General features: G+C 39.5%; 1 protein-coding gene across 1 annotated transcript in view; it reads right to left on the bottom strand.

The window, feature by feature from the left end:
- Positions 1–1,673: 1,673 nt before the first annotated feature.
- PRKDC (protein kinase, DNA-activated, catalytic subunit) overlaps positions 1,674–24,025 on the bottom strand; it is an 81,513-nt gene continuing 59,161 nt past the window's right edge. Inside the window, exons 65-86 of the mRNA XM_037379091.1 lie at positions 23,608–23,796; positions 22,902–23,126; positions 22,166–22,274; positions 21,360–21,471; positions 19,635–19,824; positions 18,369–18,543; positions 18,092–18,282; positions 16,229–16,409; positions 15,551–15,711; positions 13,814–14,025; positions 12,562–12,649; positions 11,605–11,748; positions 9,499–9,703; positions 8,873–8,940; positions 8,383–8,603; positions 7,984–8,076; positions 6,015–6,104; positions 4,702–4,773; positions 4,415–4,616; positions 3,797–3,985; positions 3,081–3,220; positions 1,674–2,053 (exon numbers count right to left, since the gene is read on the bottom strand). Coding sequence (XP_037234988.1) covers positions 1,849–2,053; positions 3,081–3,220; positions 3,797–3,985; positions 4,415–4,616; positions 4,702–4,773; positions 6,015–6,104; positions 7,984–8,076; positions 8,383–8,603; positions 8,873–8,940; positions 9,499–9,703; positions 11,605–11,748; positions 12,562–12,649; positions 13,814–14,025; positions 15,551–15,711; positions 16,229–16,409; positions 18,092–18,282; positions 18,369–18,543; positions 19,635–19,824; positions 21,360–21,471; positions 22,166–22,274; positions 22,902–23,126; positions 23,608–23,796 — 3,462 coding nt within the window. The 3' untranslated portion in view covers positions 1,674–1,848. The remainder of the gene's footprint in view (positions 2,054–3,080; positions 3,221–3,796; positions 3,986–4,414; positions 4,617–4,701; positions 4,774–6,014; positions 6,105–7,983; positions 8,077–8,382; positions 8,604–8,872; positions 8,941–9,498; positions 9,704–11,604; positions 11,749–12,561; positions 12,650–13,813; positions 14,026–15,550; positions 15,712–16,228; positions 16,410–18,091; positions 18,283–18,368; positions 18,544–19,634; positions 19,825–21,359; positions 21,472–22,165; positions 22,275–22,901; positions 23,127–23,607; positions 23,797–24,025) is intronic.

Here is a 24,025-nt window from a genome sequence, read left to right as displayed (position 1 = left end):
GCAGGTAACAAATCGTAACTGTCACTGGAAAGTGTTTGAAACAAAAAAGCTCCTTTCCTATCCATTAGACCTCAGCAAGCAATCTTCCCCATCCCAAGAGGTTCCATTCCTCTGCTCTCCAGCTGAAAGATTCATTGGAGACTGGTGCCAGCACCAGCCGTGGGCCTCGGTGAGTCAGGACTGCCCCACTGCCACCGAGGCAGGAGGGAAAGCCTGCAGGCAGTGGAAGGGCAAAGACTCATTTTTATTGCACCTTTTATGATAATTATTATAAGCCTCAATGGAAACTGTCTCCTACAATGAATTCTTGGTAATAAACAACAGTAACATTTGAGAGAGCTCTCTTTTCCTTTGCCATCCGTGCTGCGCTGCACTTGCCACCAAGGTTACCTGATGTCATGGTTTAAGCCCAGCCAGCACCTCAGCCCCCACCACCGCTCGCTCACTCCCCCAGTGGGATGGGGGACAAGAGTCGGAAGAGGAAACGTGAGAAAACTCGTGGGTTGAGATAAAGGCAGTTTAACAGGTGAAGCAAAAGGCACACAAGCAAAGCAAACCAAGGAATTCATTCACCGCTTCCCACTGTCAGGCAGGTGCTCAGCCACCTCCAGGAAAGCCGGGCTCCATCCCGTGTAACCGTTACTTGGGAAGACAAACACTGTGATGCTGAACGTGTTCACTGTTCCCCACCACCACCCCCTTCATTCTTCTTCCCTCAGCTTTATACGCTGAGCATGGCACTATATGGTCTGGGACATCCCTCTGGCCAGTTGGGGTCAGCTGTCCCGGCTGTGTCCCCTCCCAGCTCCTGGTGCCCCCCCAGGCTGCTCGCTGGGGTGGGGTGAGAGGCAGCACAGGCCCTGGCGCTGTGCCAGCTGCTCAGCAGTAACTAAAGCACCCCTGTGTTATCAACGCGGTTTCCAGCACAAATCCAGAACATCGCCCTGTACTAGCTACTATGAATAAAACTAACGCTATCCAGCCAGAACCAGCACCTGAAGACAGGCTGCCAGCAAGGAAGAGCCACATCTGGCACAACTTCCACACCGGCAAAGCAAAGACCAAAGTGCAGGAGCCATTCCCATGCTGTGGGGCAGCTACGGCAAGAAGCTTCCAGTGCCCTGCTGCATCGGCAGTGGCTACTTTTGGCGTTGGCCAAATGAATAATTTGGCATTAACACAACACGAGGAGTGCAGACTTCTAAAGGATAGAGATAACAGAGTATAACCTCTAATTGCTACAAAACGATCTGCTGGAATGGTCTTATCATTACTATCTTATTATCCAGTAATGAAATAACCATTCAGATACTTTAGGTGTTATCTAGAACTAAACGCCATTTTCCATTTAATTTTACCATGTGCCTCACTTACTATTGATACGAAAAATCTTCTAGCTTTAATTACAAATAATACATGTCTGCGGAATGGTTTCAGTCGATTGTCATCAAGGTCTCCATAAAAAGACAAATGCAGACTTGCACTACAAGGATGCCTACAAGTTTGCAGGGTATGAATTTTTGCTTTCCTCTGAGTTGACCTCAGTGCCTTTCAAGTAAGCCTTTAAGCTCTACAGTCTCTCCAGTTCTTTCTACATTGACTTTAACAAAGACAATAAGGCTGCTTTGTTCCAGAACCACATATAAGAAAAATAATTAACTTTTAAAAAAATATCACTGTTTGAATACAGCTTTAATACAAAAAAAATTATATTCTATATTAATCAAGTTTACCGATGATGATACAAGAGGTTAAGAGAGTGTTTCCTGTTTGGCTGTAAAATTCTGATCTGGTTGCAGCTGTTAGGGTATGGGTCCCTTGGCAGACCGGGCTTTAGAGAGCAGTCCCTCACATCCAGGGTTCCCATCCTTCCCAGACTCTGCCAAGAATATTGGGGTCTGTCGCTTGATCGATCAGGCATCTCACTTGGGTCTCCTCTGAAAGTCCATCCTCTGGCTCTTTAGCTCTGATATTATGATCAGCATTACCACGAGCCACAGCTGCAAAATCATTATAAGCGAGTGATTTCTCGTGGCCCAGGCGTAGCTCATCACTAAAATTGAGAACACAAAAATAAGCTCTTATTAAAAGAAACAAGCAAAAAAATCTCAGATGGATTTTTAAATACGAAACAGTACTTGAACATGATTCACGCAGCTTTATTTTTCAAGATGTGGAGACTGTTCAATAACTGCAGAAGTCTTGGCCAGTGAAGACTGGTGATTTCAGGTGATTTCCTTTACTATGAAATATTCACACTAAATATTCCCATCTTGTCAAAGGTCTCTAACTGAAAGAAGGATGCAGCAGTTCACATCCAAGCTGTTATCTCCTTACCTGCCCTGCTGATTTTGTGTATGCAAGAAGTATTTTGCTGCCTCTTCCCATTCAGCCTTGACCACAAAAGGGGCTCCTCCCAAGTTCTGCACTTTTCAGGATTTGTATGGTTTTAAAACAGGCTTGCTTTTTTTGCCTTTTTTTTTTTTTCCTTGATTAATCCAAAAGGTCTTTTTAAAAGAGGATGGAAGGGATTAATTGTACTTTAACTGAACTTTAAAGACATTCCAACTTGAGCCAGACTTGACTAGGCTGACACAAACAACCTGAAAATGCCATCAGATTTGATTTTAATGCTTTTGGGAAGCAGCTTACCTCTGTGCCTCCCGCAGAGCTAGTTCAGGTTCCATTTCAAGCAACCGTCCAGCAGAAGCATATTGATTTAAATACTACCCCTAGCCTAAAAGCTGTGGAGGCGCAAATACGGAACAGCAGTCTGAGGAGTGAGAAGCAGGCTTACAGGGTGAGGATGAGTGCATTGCCAGGAACAGTACAACTGCTCAGGAGGTCTGAGCTGGAGCAAGAACACTCACAGGGAGATACCTGGTGTTTTGGCCTACAGGGTGATTCAGATTGCTTGTCTGTGGACCAAAACAATTCTGACAGGAGGTTTGTTGAAATTTTGCCCCATCTGCCTCTTCTCTTTTCCTAGCTGCCATTCTACCTGAAGTGATCAAAACCTGACACAGGAGACTGCCAAGGCTCTTGGTGGAGCAATTTAAAACAGAAGCAGACCATCTTACCAAGTGATTGTTGCTGGATTGGCACCCGTAAGCTTTCTTTTGACGTAGTTGACTTTTTGCAGAGGGTACCAGTTTACTTCAGATGTATTTATTTCCCTGATCCATGTGCCTCCTTTTTTCAGCTGTCTTTGCTCAAAGTTCTAAAGAGAAAATAAATTTGACCTAAATCATATACTTAAAAAGACCTTTAAGCCACCGATCATAGCAAGTCAAGCCAGTAACTCGTAAATGGAGGGCAAAGTAGTGAGACAATATCTAGCTTGCCCATGACTTAAAATTTAATTTACAACTGGAGTTACTGAAGTGCAACTAGTTTCAGATTTTTCTCTCTGTAATTATTAGTTTGATGTATACAGTGTTGTTATGTACATTTAAGAGGCTCAAGGCAAAAAGCTGAAAATCTTTATGCTACTGTCCTAAGTGACATAACGGGATCAAGAGATATAAGAGATAATGCATATTTTTAGGATTATCGTGCAGATAAAGAACAGTCCACTGATAGCACAGATACATGCCACTATTCTTCATCCATCAATATAATATTCTGTCATTTTAAAGCCTTTAAGTTCAGTTTCTCTGAGAACCCAATGAAACAAAGAAAGATAAAAGAAGCACTGAAAGTAAGCATCCAGAAATACTTCCTTTTTTATCTGTTTTATCCTTATTACATTTTAACAGTTTTCACACAAAGAAAAAGGGAAGAGAAAAAATCCCACCTTCCAGTCCAAAGAAGGCTCTTTTACAAATACATCCATTGTGCTGATGATGAGATCCGGATTCGAACGATAAGCTCTCAGGGCATGCACCATCACACTGTAAATGAGACCCCACTCTTTCACTGGCATCATCAGATTAACAAACTGGCGAGTCAGACGAAAAGGCATCAACTCTGGCACATTCAAAAACTAGCAAAGGGGAAGGACGGTTGAAAGAAAACAAGATAAGCAGTCTTGGAATAGAAGGATTAGAAATAAATATATTTATTTTTTTAAGCTTTGAAACCTTCTTTGCCACTTAACTGAAAATAACATGCAACACAGGACAGGACCAAGTTCTGACATCAAGTTCTAGGCATGAATATTTAGTGATAGTGGTTGAAAGCCTGGCTGAACTACACAAAACAAAACCATATAGACTCCGTGAAACTCTATAGCTCTCTGCTTGTCTGAGAACATCTGGAAACAGAGATTTTCTTCTATTAACTAGAAGTTGTCAAGATTATTTTGCATTAGAACAATGACAAATGAAGAACATCAAATTTAGTACTGACAATACACATGTAATTACACATAATAAATGCAAAAGCTGTAACAAATTAATTAGAAAACAAATACCTGTGTAGCTGAACCAAACGCATGTCCAAAGTCTATTCCCACCATGCCACCTGTCTCCTTGTTAATCATAAAGTTGAGCAGATGCCTGTCTCCAATACCAAGTATCCAGTGGCTGATGCACATCAGTGCGTGAGAGCTGGCAAAATGGGACCGTAGAGACAGGAAGGCTTCAGGAGACGTACTCATTTTCACAAAGGCACGCCTTAACAAAACAGAAGTCACTTGTTGCATACAGGTAAAACACCAACATTCATTTCACAATGTGCAGTCATTAACAGTACACTTACCGCAGCAGATCTTCTGGAACACTGTTTTCCCTGCTTTTGAAAGACATAACTGTTTCTCTACGGCTAGCATTTCTGCAAATTAATGAAGGAATAGTATTAGCTATGGAAGTAACAGCCCACTGGATGTTAAAAGTTGTGTACACGACTGCATTAGCACGTTTTGCTTACCCCAGCAGACAGTACAGCAAGCCACACAGAGTTTGCTGAGAAATTTTTATCTGATATTAAAAATACTCCCCCTCCTGTCTTTTTCTGCCAACAGTTATTTCCAAGACTGACATTTCTGAATACAAAACAGTATGTAGTTTTGTCTAGTTTCCCCAAAAGTAAGGAGATGGGTTAAGTTTTAATGCAGCAATACAACTGTGTTCTTTCTGGCTGGATAGTCTCTTCCAAGCAGAGAAACTAAGGCCTAGATTAGATCTCTCAGCAGCACGCAGAGGCTATATTGACACTAGAGAGTAGTGCAGCACAAGGCGAGTATAGCTGGTGCTGAGGACATCCATGCTGTACACATTTGGGGAGGGTGGATGAGTGCTCTGGCCTAGCCTGGTCCTGGGAACTGAAGGCTCCTAGCAGCTGGAATGCACAAAGTGCTCTCCTGCCGGCCTAGTTTCATCTGAAAGGAGCAGAGCGGCGTACCAGGGGACAGCTCTGTGATGCAAAGCAATGTGAGGTGAGTGGGGGTGACAGGGAATTTACTTCAAAAGCACATTCCAGATCTAAATACAAGTCTTAACATTGACCCACTCAGTTAAAGAAGTCAAAGGTTTCCTTTAAAAAGCAAGATGCTTGCTTAAGCATGTTATGAGCTCATCAGAAACACTCCGCTGGAAACTTCACTTCCCTCCACTACAGTGCTAGATCTAGGCAGGTGTGGAAACTCCTCCGAGAGGATCCTCAAGTCAGGACCCAAACCGAATCATCAAATATTCTTAAATTCTCAGTGAATCACAGTGATTTTCTCTTTCCAGCTTCAGCAGGTGCTCTGGCTCTGAGGCAGCCTACCTAATTGCATAATCAGGACCAAGACACCTGGAAGATAAAGTTGAAGAGGAGCATCTGCTTCTAGACACTTTCTTAGGGAAGTGAGCAACCTTCTGGAAGCACTCCTGTCCTCTGGTGGGATTTTGGCAGTACTAAACTCCCCCTGCAGAGCATCTCCAGTAAGATGAAGCAGTAAAATGAGCAAAAATCAGATCTAGCCAGCATTATTATAAGGCAGATCATATTTTTCCTGGAACTTCTACAACTTCGTGTGTGTGCACACTCTAGCTTCTACATTTTATGTGCAGTTCTCTTTCAAAACCTACCTGTACATAATATGGTATCGAGAGCTGCCTTGTGCTTTCCCACTCATCTGGGACAGCCACTTAGAATAGGTAGCCCGAGGTCCTTTTTCGCTAAGGAGAAAAAAAGAAAAAAAAAAAAAAAGCACGTTGATGATTTCCCTATATTACCTTTCCACTCTGTACTCAAATATCCGCAGGCTGTGTGCTACCATGACCCATGAGATTTTTATGCACGGGAGGCGTCAGGAAGCTACAGCCTACATTAATTGTAGCCTTGCTATGGAAATGAAGTTTACGCGGTCAGTGCATATGCTGATTCATACATCTCCTTCCCCCCAGCTTTGAATGAACTTCATTCATATTTGACAGAGGACTAGACATCTCAAAGGTGTTAATTTGTCAGTAGGTACTGTGAAAATTAGATGCTGACTTGAGAAGACAGACCCAAAATAATTTCTTCAGGGAGGGAAAGATATTTTTAACAGTCTCACATCCATTTGAGAGGCATTATGTAGCCTACCACAGCATGTGCTGTCATTTGTCCATCCAAACAGGTGGGGAATGCAGGAAGGCAGTCCATTATCTCCTTAGTGTGTACAAGAGGGAAGGAATGGGGGCTTGGACTTAAGAAGACAGTCTTCATTAGTTGCACTGCTTATATAATAATTTGATATTTTTCTCCCATCTTATATATACTATAAATATACTAGACATTATTCTCTTCCAGAGAGGCAGCAACTTAGCAGAGCACCCGAGATCCTTTCCATTTAAGAAGTATTTATCATTTATAGACTGCACAGCCCATCACTGTGGGATAAAGAAAAGGATTTCAAAACTTCAAAAAGTTATTTCCCCTACCCCAACCAGAATATTGCCAGCAAGGATTTGATCAGAATTTTCCTTTGCGAGTGCTGTCATTCAACCATAGTTCAACATAAAGTGTCTTAATTGACTTGATTGAAGAACATATGGGAAAATTAATTTAAAGTCAATACACAACAATAAAATAAAGCTATGTGTTGGGGTAAATCATTAATTGTTTTTGGAAAGACACTGATAATGTACATTTAACATATTAGAAATCTCCCCCCGAGGTGGTTCCATGTGAGTTCTCCTTCATTTTCCCAGTGAACTGAGGCCAACATAACACTGCTGCTGTTCACAAAAGTGAACCAGACAGTGCTAATGCAGGAACAATAGCAGTTCCTAAACTGCTCAAAAATAAAATACCTGTAGAAATAAAGACTTTTTGGAGTCCAACCTCCATGCTGGAGGTTCCTCCAACCTGCCCCATAAGCATGAAAACCAGTAAAAATAAGTGCTGACAACACTTCGACAAACCCAGATAGAGACTATGTATTGAGAACAACACTGGCAAATAAAACCATATTTCTAAATTCCAGGATAGAAACAGACTGAAATGCCAGAATTAAATAAATTTTACAAATATTCATCCTCCAGTTACAATCCAGAGAAAGCAAGCTAATTTATTCAAACCAGCATTTGTATGAAGTCAGAGATAGTGTTCTTTTACAGCCGTGTTTTGTGCATCTGCTGCCAGTTTCCCCCACCACTGACTCACTGCCGAACCCAGGTTCTGAAAAGCGCTCTTCTGCTCTCCTCTCCTCTGCTCCCCCCTTTTCTGACCTAGGTCCATTTCCTGCCTGATCAAATCAAAAGATCAAAATCCTTTACTTGCAAAGTCAATCTGCTGATAAGGAAATGGTGATGATAATGACGTCACACATCATTATAATTACAAGCCTCTTGTTTAAACAAGCTGGGTGGAGTATATTACAGGTACAATGGTACTCATTAAACAAACAGTTGCCAATTACTAATTTGGGTCAGGAAGTACAAACTGCCTCCTTGCTTATAGGTGCCTTTTATTTCATTCTTTCAAAAAAAGAAATGCTGCCACAAGATTGACCGTATCAAAACCCCATTAGTAGTGGTCTCTATTAGAGCAGACAGTTAAACCAAGCATCACCTGTTATAGTTGAAGTCTTCCTCTTCAGACATACTATTCTTAAGGAATTCCCTTAAAGTGCAAGTATTTTCCAGCCACTTGATGAGTCCCAGTCTGGAACAAAGAAGCCAGAGATGTGAAGAAGTTGCTCAGCTGAACTTTAGAGGAACACCACAAATAGCAAGCAACACATTCTAGTGCCTCCTAAAAAAAGGCTGAAAGCTACCAATATAAATATACTCTGAAAAACAGTTTCCAGACAAAGCAATTTCTATGTTGTTTAAAAGGAAAAGAAAAAAAATTAAGCCAAGACCCAAAACACTCTGAACCAGAATGTGGCACACAAATCTCACGTTCCAACATCCCAACAGTAACAGATGTTAACATAAGGATTTCTGCTCCTTCAAGATAAATGCCTACCTTGTTGTCATGGGGATGACCTGATAAGTTTTTAACTGCATATTCCTTTGGCTACATGTAGCATCTTGGGAAAGGATAATGTTCATTACATCAAACAGCTGCTCAATACGCTGGTCTTGTCGCAAGTCTTCACCACCTTTGACAAGGAAAGGATACTCCTGCTCATCACTGCCTCGGATTGTTATACGTTTTGGCTTCCTCAAGGATTCCATTACCTTTATCTTGTAAAAAGATAGGAAAACCCAAAATATTTGTGACAGAAGACTTGGCCTTACAGAATCATCCCTGAAATTAAACATATCTGTCATTCCTAGATGGCATAATCAAGTTGCTCAATTAGTACTAGAAAAACAAATGCCCATTTGCAGACCCTCCTTTATGTGCTGCAAGATGCGTACACAAGCAACAAGCTTTGCTATTGTCAAACTCTTCAAATGGAACACAGACACAAATTTGTAACACACAGGATTTTGACTCACACTTAACATACCCGTTCATCAAATCCAGAGATTTTTGCATGGTACTCTGGCAGTGGTTTCCCTTTTCCATCATACTGACCTGAAGTGGTAATGGAAAAAAATAAAAGAAAAAAGTTACATAGACTGACCTTAATTATTATTATTTTTTAATTTAAAGTGTTTAAGAATAGAACACACTTCCAAATATTTAGTCAAATTGGTAGAATGGTAGTGAAGAAAATATTTTAAAATGCATAAAAATCCAACATATACATCATATAATTTTATCTGTGAATTACTAATATTCTTTCCTTATAAAGCTGTTAGAATTGCAGCTCTTAATGGTTTCAGAGGACACGTCCTTTTTGAACTAGATTTGAACATAGACTTATATGTCAGATTTTGGGGAGTCAGGCCTTTAAAAAAACCACAGAAATTCTTAGGCAAGATACAATTTTAGACAGAATTTTAAAAATATCAGGACTACAGCTTAAGATCAGATTTAAGTGACGAAGAATGAACAGAGCTATTTCAGATGAAATCTACTTCTGCATAAGGCCAGAAAGAAGGGTCATATAGCCAACATAAAAAGAAGAGCTCAAGAGCAGCAACTTCCTTGTAAGGGACAGTTCACCATTGACACTGAAGAGGAACTTACCAGGAACCTCTAGTTCATTCCTCAAGAACTCAGCTTTGAATTCACTCATCCATGGCGAACATTCTTTCAGGTTTCCAGGTTCTTTATGTTTTTTGTTCATTTCTGAGAGGAGAGAAGTTGCAATCTCACCAAAGTCATTAGCCTTCATGTTCAACAGTTCTGAACCTCCTTTTCCAAAATGACGGTCAAAGTCTTTCCCAAAAGCCTGAGGTTCATTTACAGAAAGGAATCCTGTTAACACAGTGCTAGGAACGTCCCAAGAACACCAAAACAGTACTTTCCTATCTACACACACAGCTTCATCTGAGCTCCTAAAATACATCAGTCATCCTTCCACTTAATTTTTTTTTTTTTCTCCATTACTTCTAGTCTGTCAGAACCTTCTCGCTTCCTGTTTGGTAGACTCACCAGCTGTCCTCAACAGAAATATCTACATTTTACCAACTCAGTGACATCAAAGTTCTATAGAATGAGATCAAAAACCTTTTTGCCATGTCAAAACCAGAAGCTTGGCCCTTTTACCTTCTCCAGGTGCAGCTGGATTCTGGGTGAGCATATCAATAATGCTGCTCATTAGACTTAATACACATACCTCATCTGCTCACAAAAATTTAAGAACAGCTAGTGAAACAGTAATATAAATAAAAGTTTTCAATTTTGCACCTGTTAAAAAATACAAATTCCATCATGAATCTAAATATAGGATTATTCTCAGGACATTTAATTGATGCCCCGGTCTTTAGATCTAGTTATCAAACTTTTGAACTGCTGCAACAAAACCCCCCAAACCCTCAACTGTTTGTTTTACAAATGGTAAAAAAATACAGATGGATAAGTTCATTAATGTTTTTTCCCCTCTCAAATATGAATACTCTGTGCATTATGGAAGGTGTGGGGTTTTGGGTTTGGGGTTTTTTCTCTCTTTTTTTTTTTTTTTTTTTTTAAACTAGCAGCAGCCATACTCAACCATACTACATAGTAAGCAAATACATCCTAGTTAATTTCACATATACCTTTTTTGCTAACCAAAAGATATATGTATACATAAGGCATGTCATAAAGCTTCATGTATTAATTTTTTGTATCACCTTAGAAAATACCAACATACATGTTTTACTTACTATCACATTTATTATTCATGATTTATTTTGAGATAATTTAGATGTACAGTGTATAAACCCATATTTTTTAGAGTGTATTAAATAGCCTGTTAAAGTGCAACAACATTTCACACTGATCCATTTTAATAAACAAAGTGAGTTTTATCTGCAAGTAGTTAACTGAGTTGACTTCATCTGTCCATAATTCAAGGTTCTAGAAAAACGAGATGTCCCCTCTCAGACCTCATTGGTATTAACACTTTGGAAAGACATGTAAGCTCACTTCTTTTTTTAATGCCTGATCGTTTTTCTCCCAAGCTATGGAGGACACAACTATTTCACTGAAGTAAATGAAAATACAGAAAATATCCTTCTGAAGAAGAGACTGCTACAGTCAACATCTTTATCACTTTAAATCTATTTCCAGATGATCATTGAATTGCTTTCTCTCTTCTGTTCTTTGACTTCTTTTAAAATTCAAGGCAGCAAATATTTAAGAGCCTTAACACTGCATTTTAATTAATACAATCCGTCAACAGTGTTTAATTTATGTATTACTGCATATTACTATTTCAGATCTGTCAGTTTTGTAAAGTCCTTTCTGTAATTTTTCATAGTTGTAACTCTTCTGAATAACCTACCCTAAATAACTTAGTATCAGCGTCAAATTTGAGTAGCAAAATATAGCAAACCACCCTAAGGTGCTCATATACCCTTGGCAGCAGGAAAAAAACCAAGACCAGATTCTTGTGCAGGTTCATGGATGGTCAGAGGCCAAGGCCCTGAGAACCTGGCAACGTGCAGGACAGGGGAGGCAGAAGGTGAGTAAGAGGGAAGATTCAGTCCTGCTTCTAGCAAAGAAATCCCAGTCCTGTATTCCTGACTTGATCCCTTGTCTCATCAAGTCCTGCAGCACCTGTAAAAGCTGTGATCTTGTCCCCTCTTTTGACTTCCTAGTGCCTTCTACAAGCATACAATGCCAACACTACTTGGCAATCACACATACCTGAATAAACCTTTTCCTCAGCAATCCAAGGCCAGGAGCCTCTAAAGTTCCCAAATTCTTGTACATTCCTTCATACATTTCCTTAAGCTTATTTTTATTTCTCTGAGCTTTTGCCAACTCGTTTCTGACATCCTCAACCCAATCCTGCAAAAAGAAGGGAACAGATGAGTACTGAGAAAAAGTTGCTTCAGGGGAAGCAAGACCCCTGAAAGACTCTTGCTGTTCAGTGATCCACGCAGATTACTTCTGGGTGACCATATTTACTAGTAGTTAATTAATGTGTCTTTTGACAACTAAAAGAGCAATCAAAAGGCTATGGATATATTTCCCTTTCATTCTGTGTCTCGATAAAATGTTTCTACTTCATTAAGATAATCACGTTCACTACCACAGTGTCTAGTGCAAACCAAGAAAGCCTCTATGGTGCCAGGAGTGGTACCAAACACATGAATGAGAATCCTTTAGACAACAGGGTCAGAATGTAGACAGGGAAGCCCAGCAGAGAGCAGGGAAAGGGCATAAGAACACAAGCAGTCGGTAAGAAATTACAGAGATGGCCCACAAATGATAATTCTGTAATGGTTTCAGAACAATTGAGGAAGACTGACTATGGGGCAGGGCAGAGACCTTGAAGGAGAAAGCTGAAAAGGGCTACTACAAAACAGCTAGCTGGCACAAGGGAGGAAGACCATCACCAGTGAAAGCTGCTGACAGCACCCCAGCATCATCACCAGTTGATTCTGGGTTGAACCGCTTCCTGCGGCTGTGGTGTCAACCAAACTGTGACAGGCTCCACCCGGCACACTCTTTCCTAAACACAGGGTGAGCAATGATGGGGGCAGGATGTGTATGCATAAATAATAATAAAAACAAAATAAAAAACCAACCAAACAAAAAAAAAACACCAAAAAAACCCCCACCAAAAAACCCCACCAAAAAACCCCCACAACACTTTACCTTAAAAAGCATTACGGGATTAGAGAGCTGTTCCAGGGAGCAAACAAAATCTTGAACTACTCCTCCTCTGTCCAACTTATTCTTGATCCTTTAAAAGGAAAAAAAGCGCATCATAATGCAACAGGAACTACCATCACCACCTAGCCTGCAGATAAGCAATGATTCAGGTTGTCTGCTATATTCAAGCATCTGGTAAAATAATTCTAAGGGTGGGCAGGTAGGACCCCCTCAGAATTCTCTCTTGGACTGCATGACTTAAGGTATTGACTGCTCTCACCACACAGCTGCCATTTTTTTTAATTAAGTGTGCCACTACGAAAATAGGAGCTTGGTGGGCGAGTGGAAACAATATTGCAACAGAAATGGGCATTAACCAGACCACATATTCTGTCACTACAGTTATTCAACGGCCATACAATTTGTGAAGCACAAGACTTTATCTTCTTATTTTAAGCAAAGGCATTCAGCAAATGTATCAAGAGATTTGAAAAAATGGCAAAAAGACACCTAAAATTGTATTAGTGGTTCTACAGCGTTGTGTGATAGAAGTTGACTTTTGCCTGGGGATTTACTCAGGTTTTATTGCATGGCAAACAGGGAAGGGAGGGCTTTTAGACGAAGGTGTATGTGCACACTGAATAAGCAAGAGAATGCAACCAAGAGATGTCATTCCCCAAGATAACATGCATCTGTTTCACTAGCCCTCTCCAAAGCCTGGTAGGAGCATGTATTCTATTTAAACACGTCTGCTTTCTCTTGGCATTAGAAAGATTGTAAGTGTCCAAGCAAGCTTCATCTTCATCTCCGATGGGTCCTAACTTTGACTGCTGTTAAGTCTACTACAGTAAGAGCCTAAACATGCACCAGATCCCCCTTCTACCTCCACAGAATGGGAGAAGGAAGATGAAACTTCAACAACCACAGAATTACAAGGAGAAAGCAGTTGCCTCTCTGTGCTCTTTCTGTTTTATCTTGGAAAAATTCTAACATCCCACAGCCTGGGGACTATATGCACTCACCACTTCAGAAAGTATTCAGGCCACTAACCTGAGTATGTCTAATACTAAGACACTAAGACACTTTATGTATTGATTTTCCCTGGGCCTTTAAATGAAAATACAGTGTGCGTCAGACTACTCTCTAATATTTCTCATGCCCCCTAAAGAAAAGAGTTTGTTTAGGAAAAATAAACAAACCTCTACACTCCTGAATAAAAAAACATGCAAAAGAGCTACTCCAATAGCAAATTCACCTTTCTACAAACTCCTTGTTCTTACAACCAGTTGCAGTATCTTTGAAACAGTAACTTTCACTGCTGATCATGAAAGGGTAGATGATTGCCTGGGGATAGGTATTTGTGATCTCTTCAACAGTATGTTGCACAGCTACTGCTTCATCCTTGTCAAGTAGTGCCATCATCTGGCTAATCCAACCAATGAACTGCCAACAGGGAACCGAAGCAAGCTGCAAAAGACAGACACTGCTTTCAACTTTGGTCCTCCTCGAAAATATCAAACACAGCAAACAAACAAAACTGTTCTGTGGCCTAGCCTGACAGACAGAAACACACAAAAAGGAAACTGTCAACTAGGTTGCACAAAACATTCCCCAGTGAAGCAGAGATTTTCATTACTATTGTTACTTACTACCACCCCCACCACTGCTGCTGCTTAACAGGTTTTCCATTATAAAGATTTGCAGTTTATTGATTCAGATGAGGCTTTATACTCAAACTTGTGGATTTTCTGTTTGGATGCAATACAATAATTTTTGATCACCACATACAAAAACCTCAAAAATGTGAAGACAGTTCAAACACCATTGGGTTGAAGTCTTGATGCGAGTAAAAAAAGAGCCAGGAAGGGGAACACTGGAACTCCTACCACAATTTTGCCCTTTCTTCAACTTTAAACAGGTTTGGGTTTGCTGACACATACTGATTTCAGTAAAGCACTCCCCCAATACACTTCATGCTCACTTCTTTTTCAAAAGTGATACAAGTTTTGAAAGGAGTACTATAATACATTTTCTGGTGATAACCAGAGGCCAAACTCCGACTCCTTTCCTCCTGTATCATCCCTTCCTACCTTTCTAGTGGAGTCTGAGATCAGATTGCCAGTATTTATCTCACAGAACGACAGAGGAGAGGATGAAGAACTGCCTGGTGAACTCCTCTTCTGGGTGAGATTTGTCAGCTGGGCCAGCTGTCAGGTTCTGTCTGAACCATCAGTTTCACTGTGGCCACATCTTGTGCACCTCAGCTGGTTTTCTACTTTCTCAGTTTCTTGGGAAAACTAAACTGTGTTTCTGTCTCTCTTGAATTGTTCCTTTGAAAGGGCCTGGTGCTCTGTGAGCGCCAGCACAATGGCGCGGGCTTGAAAAGGTGGCCAGGCTAAGGCAGAAACTGGCATGAGTCACAGAGGAGCTCTCAGCTTATCTGTCCCACGGCAGCAGGGACACTGTATCTTGCCATGGAACAGCAACGGAGGGACAGGCTGTGAAAGGGAGGAAGCGGGAAAGGAGGAAGAAGTTGTAGTAACCTCTGAAATGAAGCATGATAGGGAGAGGTGGGACATGAGGAAAATGAGTCTGGAAAAGCTGCTGGCTTCCTGCATATGGGAAACGCAGCCTACAGAAATAAAATACATTCCTCACCTTAATACTAACTACCTTTATCAGCCCACTTAGGTTGTTCTGAAGAAAAAAAACCCAAACAACCCACTACACAGTTCCCCTCCAGCAGCTCTCAAACTAACATTTGGAATCAGAGTAATGATAAGAAGTTAAACTTTTAAAAACAAAGTTTCTGTCTGTATGAATTAGGCTCAGCAAGTTAGAGAAAAGACAAGGAACAATGACAGGATAAAATTTATCTGATTTACCTGAAGCAAAACTTACCAGTCTAACCTCTATCCATCCAGCCTCCACCCCCACCTTTTAAATTCGATTTACAGAAACATTTGCTGCTAGGAAAATGGAAGCAACTAACCTCTCGTGTCACTAGACCCAATGTCTCTGCTGGATATCTTTCAATTATTTGCAGCAGTCTAGGAAACCTCAGTCTGGCTTCTCTGGAGTTCAGTTTTAAAGCTTTTATCATTCTCTTCACCACAATAGCTGGGAATAGCTGCAGATCTGCAGGGTTAATTTCTGCCAAGAGACATTAAACAAGAATTATCAGAAACACCATCACTTGTTCCATGTCTTTGATCATCTGGAACATTCATCTTTACAATTCAGGTTGTCAGGTTTTTTTCCCAGTGTATTCTGTATTTTTACTTTGTTCTTCTTCCCATCTGTTTGAACTGCACACATCTGCAACACATGTACTTGGGGATTGTAAGGATTAGCTTTATCAGGAAGCTGCACCACTGCTGGTATCTTGCCTGCTTTAAATACAGCACTGCTGTGGTCTGGGAAGGAACAAGGGAAGCACACACTGGATATGATGTATTTCTCACAAGCGAGAGGGAGACTACGAGTGATTCACTAGTATCAAAGCTAGCAGTAATGGTGGGGGGAAGGAATATAAATACTGTTGAACTGAAGGACAAACTGTTCCATTTAAATCCAAGCTGCACTGCTCAGGGAGATCTGCTGGGTATCACAAAAGCTCACGTATCACAGATAAATCCACCTCACACGCTTAGGAGAAATCCTGACTAACCAAGCAAGCCTTCTTCTTCCCTACGCAGATGCTGGTCACAGAAACCGACCAAAGTCATATACGCATCGATAATTCCCGCTACATCTACATGTTCCATGGAGTGGGAATGCTCTTCCTCTTCGGACTTCCTCACGGCACTGCTGAAACACTGAAAAGCCTTCTTGTTCAGACTTGCCAATACCTGAAATTCAAACACAAGAGAAAAAAAAGATATGTTAGCAAATAGCATTCAACAATTCTTTCTGAAACTGAAGCTTGGTTGCATGTCTTGAGTAGATAAAACTTTAATTGTAGTAGATGTTTTGAGCAGCTGACAAAGGAAAAAATTGGGACATTATTTCTAGTATTTCTAGTATTCAAGTATTCCACAATTTTCAATTAAAAAATATAAAACACACTTTAGTCTTTGGACATGTTACGTGGAATTTTTATAACTGCAAAAAAGTTAATTTTACTAGAGTTTTTGCAAACAGTTAACAGGAAACATAAAAAATGCTGGTTTTTTTCCTATTAAGACATATCTGCAACATCTGCATAGCAACTAAGAATCTGTGTTAAAAAAAGCATGCGTCAAACTATTAAAAATCTGGTATCTTTTTCCCTATGACAAACACAGTCATATTGATTATACATTTCTAATGCAGCTTGTGCAATGAAGGACTCTACAAGATCCTTTACTACTGAATTTTTATATATCAAGTACATATGTTCTATTGTCAGCAAGCTTACCAACCTCAGACATTGTAGCTATTGCAATCATTAAACAATATACAAAATTGCTGCAGAACAAGTTGGAACAACGCTGTAACTGAAATTAAACAGTCTGAATTTCAGGTAGGTGGAGGGAAACTACCAGGGTCAGAGTACTGCTTAATAAGCTAAAATAAGGCTAAGCTCCTTAATCTTATAAGATTATACCTGGTATCCCAATCTGACTCACTTGACACAGAAGAGCTTTTATGCTCAACTTTTAGATTTACTTAAGAAGAATGCTCTTCATAATTAGCTAATAAATGAAGCTTAAGCTTTCACTCAAGTTTCTACGTACCTGAAAATTTAGAATCTTTTTTGCAGGAATCTCTTAATCTGCCTTCTTTTTTTTTTGTTTTAACAACCATAAAAACACAAATTAAGACCAATTTACTGCTGTTTTATATTGATATGGTTTGTATCTAAGGGTCTTCATGGTGGCTTTAGGAATTAACAGAAATAAGTCACAGCGGTACTTCAAATTCTTCATCAATGTGACAGACAAGAAGTCAGTGCCACAGCATCTGGGACAATGGACAACACATGATTTCAGATGCAGCAGTCTGTCACTGTATTATTCAAGTGCACACCTTCCCAAAACAGGCAAAGTTGACCTGCATATGCTCTGTCTTAAAAAGACCTCTCCTCTCTATCACTAAAATTATTTAGATGAAATAACTGTATCAGTAGCATTATCAGTATTATAAAGAACTCTACGAAATAAGATAGTCTGACAGCATGAAGCAGCTCAGAAATGCCCAGCTAAAATGAAGGTATTCTTTGAGGATCATGTTCCCAAGCCTTGTCTTGCCACAGTGCACACAGATGCTATGATTGTCTTCCCCCTTCACACAAAATCCAGGAACAGAGAATTGCAAGAACACTCCAAACTGAAAACGCTACAGTGGTGCAGAACTCCAGGAGAGCAAAAAAGCAGACAAAACAGCAGCCAGAGCTTCCCCCATCCCAGGGATTTTTCCTGGACAAATCACTGCTAGTAGCAGATGGGTTTCACATTCCCTGTATCTATCCACATCCATCACTACCTATTGTACCTGTTGGAGCAGCGATCACAATACTGAAATACCTAAAAGCTTTTCTCCTCTCATTTACCTTTTCAGGACTCGCAAGACTTTCTCCTGATAGTACTGATATTTTTCCAGCCTTTTCTTCCTCGATTTGCTCAAGGCATCTTGGATCCTGCCTAAGAGCATTGGCCATGATGTGGTACGTAGTACCCAGAAGAAGATTCTGGTTTCGGAAGGCCACTATGTTCTTGCTAAGATAGTCAGATTTGGTATCTTCTGTGGAATTCAAAACCAAAGTTGGTAATTTGACAACAAAGCAGCTTTGTATAATAAACAATGTGAAGCAAAGAGAAAGCTGTTACCAAGCAGGGAGATGGTTTTTAACACTGAGAGCACACGTTCAGGACAACTCTGGTTCCGGCTGCAGCTATGTGTAAAGCGGCAATAGGTGTGATTCCACCTCACCAGCCAGTCTTCCCTCATTTTGGCTTCTTTGAATAGGTTTTTCAGAAGCTTCTTGGCCACTGAGAAGCTGTTCTGTATTCAGATTAGACAGAATTTTCAGATAATATATCTGAAGAGCAAATAAAACTGTTCTGCAACTAAATGAAGGGATGAGAATATTTAGGTAACAGAAGTAAAGCTGTAATAACATGGAGAGGTCCATTACTAGTTGGGTCTCATATTCAAAAACATATTTACGCTAATGGAAAAATGCACAAAAAAAAACCCCACAAAACCCAGAGATTTAACAGTCTGACAAAATGAAAGTAATTCTATCTGCATGACTAAACAAGCATTAACTGTTCTGCAGTACACTGGCAATGTAACTTGGTTTATAATACCATAAGCAAATCACTTATATTTGTGTTTTGATGAAAAGTTTCACATTAACTAACATTAAGGGAAATCTTACTTTTCATTTACTCTAAGTGTATAGTCAACACAGCTCTAACCTTGTATTTGGTTATTACAGTACTTAAAGTCTTGTCACCGACTGCAGATTTCTGCAGCATCTTAGAAGATGGGGGAGACCTCAACTTAAATAATATTCATTTTGTCTCAGGCTTGAAACACCAAAGGTCCATCAAAGAAGGCTGTTACAGTCATTTTAACAGCCAGATCCAAACCAAAAAACTTCGCTTTAGTTCTTTATGTGTTAACCTAACAGCATTAATGAAAACCATAAAAATATATATATATATCTCATAAAATGTTTCACTATTGCTGACTAAAGCTATATTGATTCAATCTGAACTTGATTTGTTTCCTTGTACAGAAGAGATTGTTTGTAAATGAGAAAACAAAGTGGTTGCAAGCATCCCATCCATTAAAGACTGAAGCATTTCAGATACTTTATTTATCTGCCCTTTAAAATGCCAGAAACCACCTGTGGATCAAAAGGGGCCTTCAGGCACATTTCCAGTAATGACAAATTGTCATCAAGTTTGTAATTAACATTTATCCATTTGTTTTCTCTCACTTGGAACTGACTTTCTTGAGCTTTCAAAATGTCCGGGACAGCAGGCCCTGACAAAAAGGTACCCAAGACCACCTAAAATGCTTTTTCAGCTGTAGTTTCTATGCATTTTCTCTCAAAATTGGAAGCTATCAGACAGTACAGTCACCTGTTTCCTGGCACTTTCTACCATCTTCATCTTCATGTTAAATTTACAGCTTCTAATCATTGAGTACATGTCTTCACCCTGTTGATCTACTTCCATTTGGTCACCAGCACTGTATTCTTCATCCACCTCCATACTATCATTGGCCTGATCACAGAGAAGTTTCTCCTGCAGTTTGTCAAGAAAGAAACACCTGCACAACAACAACAGGAATACAAATCGCTCCAGCATGCATCTGAGGGCAGGAACATTTAAGTGTTGATCTACCTGACAGTAGACACTGCAAGTAGTCAAGCTACCAACAAGATACAGCGATCACCTTTAGCAAGGGCTAAATATAGTCCTTGGAATCTGGAAAGTCGTAACTGGGGACATACTGACGCTGACAGCATTCTAGGATCTTGGATTGATGTGATTAGGTATTAGAAATGTCCATAACAGAGTGGGATTTCAAAGCTACAACCTCTAAGTTCACCAAGCCATGACTTGCGTTCCAACTTGATGGAAGTGCTGATAAACAGGAGTCTCAGTTATATAGTGTAAGGGCCAGGCTGTTTTTTATGTCAATCTGAAATTCAAATGTATATCACACCACACATGTAAACATTGAAATTTGTGTTGCAGAAAAGACAAGTGACTATAATCAGCTTTTGAAAGGGAAATGCTACATTCTGTTCAATCTACAACTAGTCCTATCTTACTTAATACCACCTCTCATCATGTAGACTGTTATTCAATGCAGAGGCTAGCACTGCAGTCTGGAATGGGGTTTTGCACATCCTTTGTCACTAATTTGAGATAAAGGTTTTCTAAAAGCACTTAAAAGTGTTTAAGACACTGGTAACCCTTCAATTCATAAATATTTTGAGACTTTGTAAAGGATTAAGCCATACCATATATGCTGCCTAATATTTACCTGCAATAAGCTCTTCTGTAGCCATTTTTTCCTGATACCAAGAGATAATAAAATAAATTACAGAGTACAGTGGGTATCAGCAGAGCTGTTGAAGAAGTTGTCCACCAGCAAAAGAAAGAATCTAGATTTGCACTGGAAGCGTGGTTGGGATGAAGATAGATACCACCGGGAGGACAGAAAACTTTCAGCTTTGGAAAAGCATTCCAGCTTCTTTGAAGCTAATCCAAAAGAATCTCTGGAGAGCCTTTGTTCTTTCTAGCAACAGTTGCACTGCAGAAGTCTCTAATTACAGCACTAGTCATAGACTTTCCTATAAACATGTGAAACACTGATAGCGACAGGGCTGGGCTTATTTTGTACACACCCTAACTCTGGAACTGCCTGCAAAGTAGGTAAGCCTTTTTATTCACAACAGACTGGCCTTTTGGGTGGTGTTTCATTGAGCTGAATGCAGCTGATCTACTCAATTACAAGGGGATGTGTTTAAGGGCTGCTGAAGTGGGCTAGCTTGCACAGCACATGCAGTCACTGATGCAAGAGAACGCCTGAACTAGCAGTTACATTTCCCTATCAAAATACAGTTTATTCCCTGGCCATTTCTCAACCTCCTTTTGCTTCTCACCACAAGTTAGTCACACAAAACCCTGTTGTACTGATAAAGCTATTACAACAGTTAAAAAAAATAAAAAAAAAAAAAGAGCATACACTATATCACCCCTGCAGTCCCATGGAAACAAGCAACATTAGAAAAAGCACCTCTCAGAACTCAACAGGCAGACAGAACTAAAGCTAACCCAAGAATGCAATTTTACCGATTTGTAATGATATCATCCCAGATGTTCATAGGATCCATTTTAGCATCTGGATATCTGCTTGTCCAAATTCTGAGAAGTCTCTTAAGGGAAGCCTGTGAAGCTAGGTTACCTAGAAATCAATTAAGAATACTGTCAATGCATCTAAATCCAAACAGTATGAAAAAGGCCTACACCAAACATAGTCTAACATTCAAAAATTTAGTTCAGTTCAGAAAACTGCAATAAAAGAACCAACTTGCATTTCTGGGCTTGCGTTAAATACACTGCTTGGCGATCATATTGCTTCTGTTTATTGCTGAAGCATAGGAGATTCAATAAAGACATGGTATCAACTGTCACTGGGAATCACCACTGCGTAGATACCTTTCCATACAGGAATATGCTGGAATATAGTTAACTAAATTTTTTATAAAATTTCGTTTATGTGCCTAAATTTGTATTTCATGCCTACCTCAGTAGCTATAAATTAAACACCACATCCATCTTATCTCTGCTAAGCATTATTTGCTACCAAAAGTGATCCAAACAAAAATCTTAGTTTAAAACTATTACTTACACTTCCAAAAGAGGTATTTAACTCTTACACAACAGCTAGGCTAATAAAACTTTGCAATATAACACAGAACTATCTTCAAGCTTATCTTACACAACTGTCAAGAAGACAGTAAGAAGTAATTCCAGACCTATGCTCGTTCAAACAGGAGTTCAGTCCTCTAAGTGAGGAAATAGAAATTCAAAGTTCAGGAAACCATGCTTATTTAACACAAAGAAAGGAAAATCACTTAAGAAAAAAATATCTTTACTTCTTTTGGTCATAAAATTGATGAAATCCTGTATTTCTGTCAAAGCTTGTACAGACTGCAGTTTGGTCATTCGACTTTGAGGTAACAAAGTATCAATACTGGAATAGCTCTGGAAAGAAATTGAAAGAATGGGAGATTTCACTTACAGAATTTACAACATGGTTCTACGCAGTGCTCTACAAACTAGTGACCTGATGCTGGTATATAGTATGCTCTACAACCCAACCTTTTAAAAGTAATTTAATAGCCTGTAAGCTAAGAACAACTCTGCTTTTGACAAGCATAGAGGCATACTCTAGCTGTAATTCCTATCCTACATTTTAGGATAGTCCTACAGTCTAATCAAAACTTGGTAATGGATGGAATTTGTAACTTCTCAATATGATACTCTTTTCAAGTTTGTTCTGGGCACAGAAGGCTTCTAAAAAGGTGAATGACATAAAACTGCTATTAATCAGCACAAACAGTTACGCCGAAAAACTTCTAATAGATGAAATCAGCAAAACAAAACAAATTAAAATGAGAGGATGCTCCACTGGCTGGTTCCCCTCTCATCACTGCAAGCAGCAAATTCAAAGGAAGTTCTGTCATATGATGGGGAAGCACCTAGATTTTGTTGTATTTGGGCAAGTGTTTCTCTCCAGAGTATAATCCAGCAGCAGTAACAGCAACAATAGTTTCATTGTTCCATGAGTTTACATACAAAAATCGTATCAGTGACAGCAGAGATTGTTACCTGCATGAAGATCTGCATGCCATTGCTAATGTAATATCTGGCTCTGTCAAAATCATCTTGCAGGATGTAAAGTAGACTAAGCTCTTGGCTGTAATGCATTTCTATAATGTCTTTCTTCTGTTCTGTCTTCATTGCCTCATCAATAAAAGTTAGCAAAGTCTGGTCGTTTTCCCCACTGAGCAGTAACTTCAACTTGCTGCGTATTATATAGGGCAGATATGTCTCCTACAAGGTGAAAATATAGTCTTTATTTCTAGGAACGGAACATTACATGATCAGTTTTGTTATCAGTGGCAGATAAATATATTCTGAACTGTTTTCTTACATGTTTTCTCTCTAGACAAATACCAATTTGCTAAAAAATTACAGCAGTCTTTTCTGATAGGTTCAAGAAGTTAGCAAATTTTACCAGTTTCAAAACCAGCAGTTTGGTAACTTGTAAAACACGGATCAAATAAAACTTGTGATAAAAGCAACAACAACAACAACAGATGATGATCACCCATAGACTCAAGGTAAAAATTAAACTATGGAAAAGCAGCTAAAGTAATTGCTTCAATTATATTTTATATATTGGAATCTCTGCTAATTTCCATAATAAAGTAACCCAAATAATGCAACTGATTTCCACCCACAATCACAGTACTGTAGGGCATGCCTGCAGAGATAAAAACAGTACAGTATCAATAAAGAGATATCTAGAAACCTGCAAAAATGGATCATTCCACATTTTGCTTAGGTCTGGAGGTTTTCCACTGTCAATATTAACGGTAGCACAATACTCCAGAGACTTCCAGTCTGTGAGGTGGTCATAGCATTCCAGAGATGCAAACTCCCAGAAGTCCTTCTCCGCTTCTGTTGGCTCTCCATCTTGCCAGTCTTCTTTACAGAGTGCCTAGGGAATTAATTTGAGGGGCAGGAAGGTTCTCAGCTAGAATCTGACATGTTTCAGCTCTAAATAACCAGGAACTTAACAATAATTTATTGTCTCACCAGAATTTAACAGCAACATTAAATGCAGAAAATTCAAGCTTGTCAGTATTTATATATAAATTTATTTCAGGCAGCCATCTTTAGTAAACCTGCATTTTTAAAGTGAAGACTTTAAAACAAGATTAAAGAGA

The sequence above is a fragment of the Falco rusticolus genome, chromosome 3 (assembly GCF_015220075.1).
Source record: "Falco rusticolus isolate bFalRus1 chromosome 3, bFalRus1.pri, whole genome shotgun sequence".
Lineage (NCBI taxonomy): Eukaryota > Metazoa > Chordata > Aves > Falconiformes > Falconidae > Falco > Falco rusticolus.
This window is presented reverse-complemented; position numbering and strand designations above follow the sequence as displayed.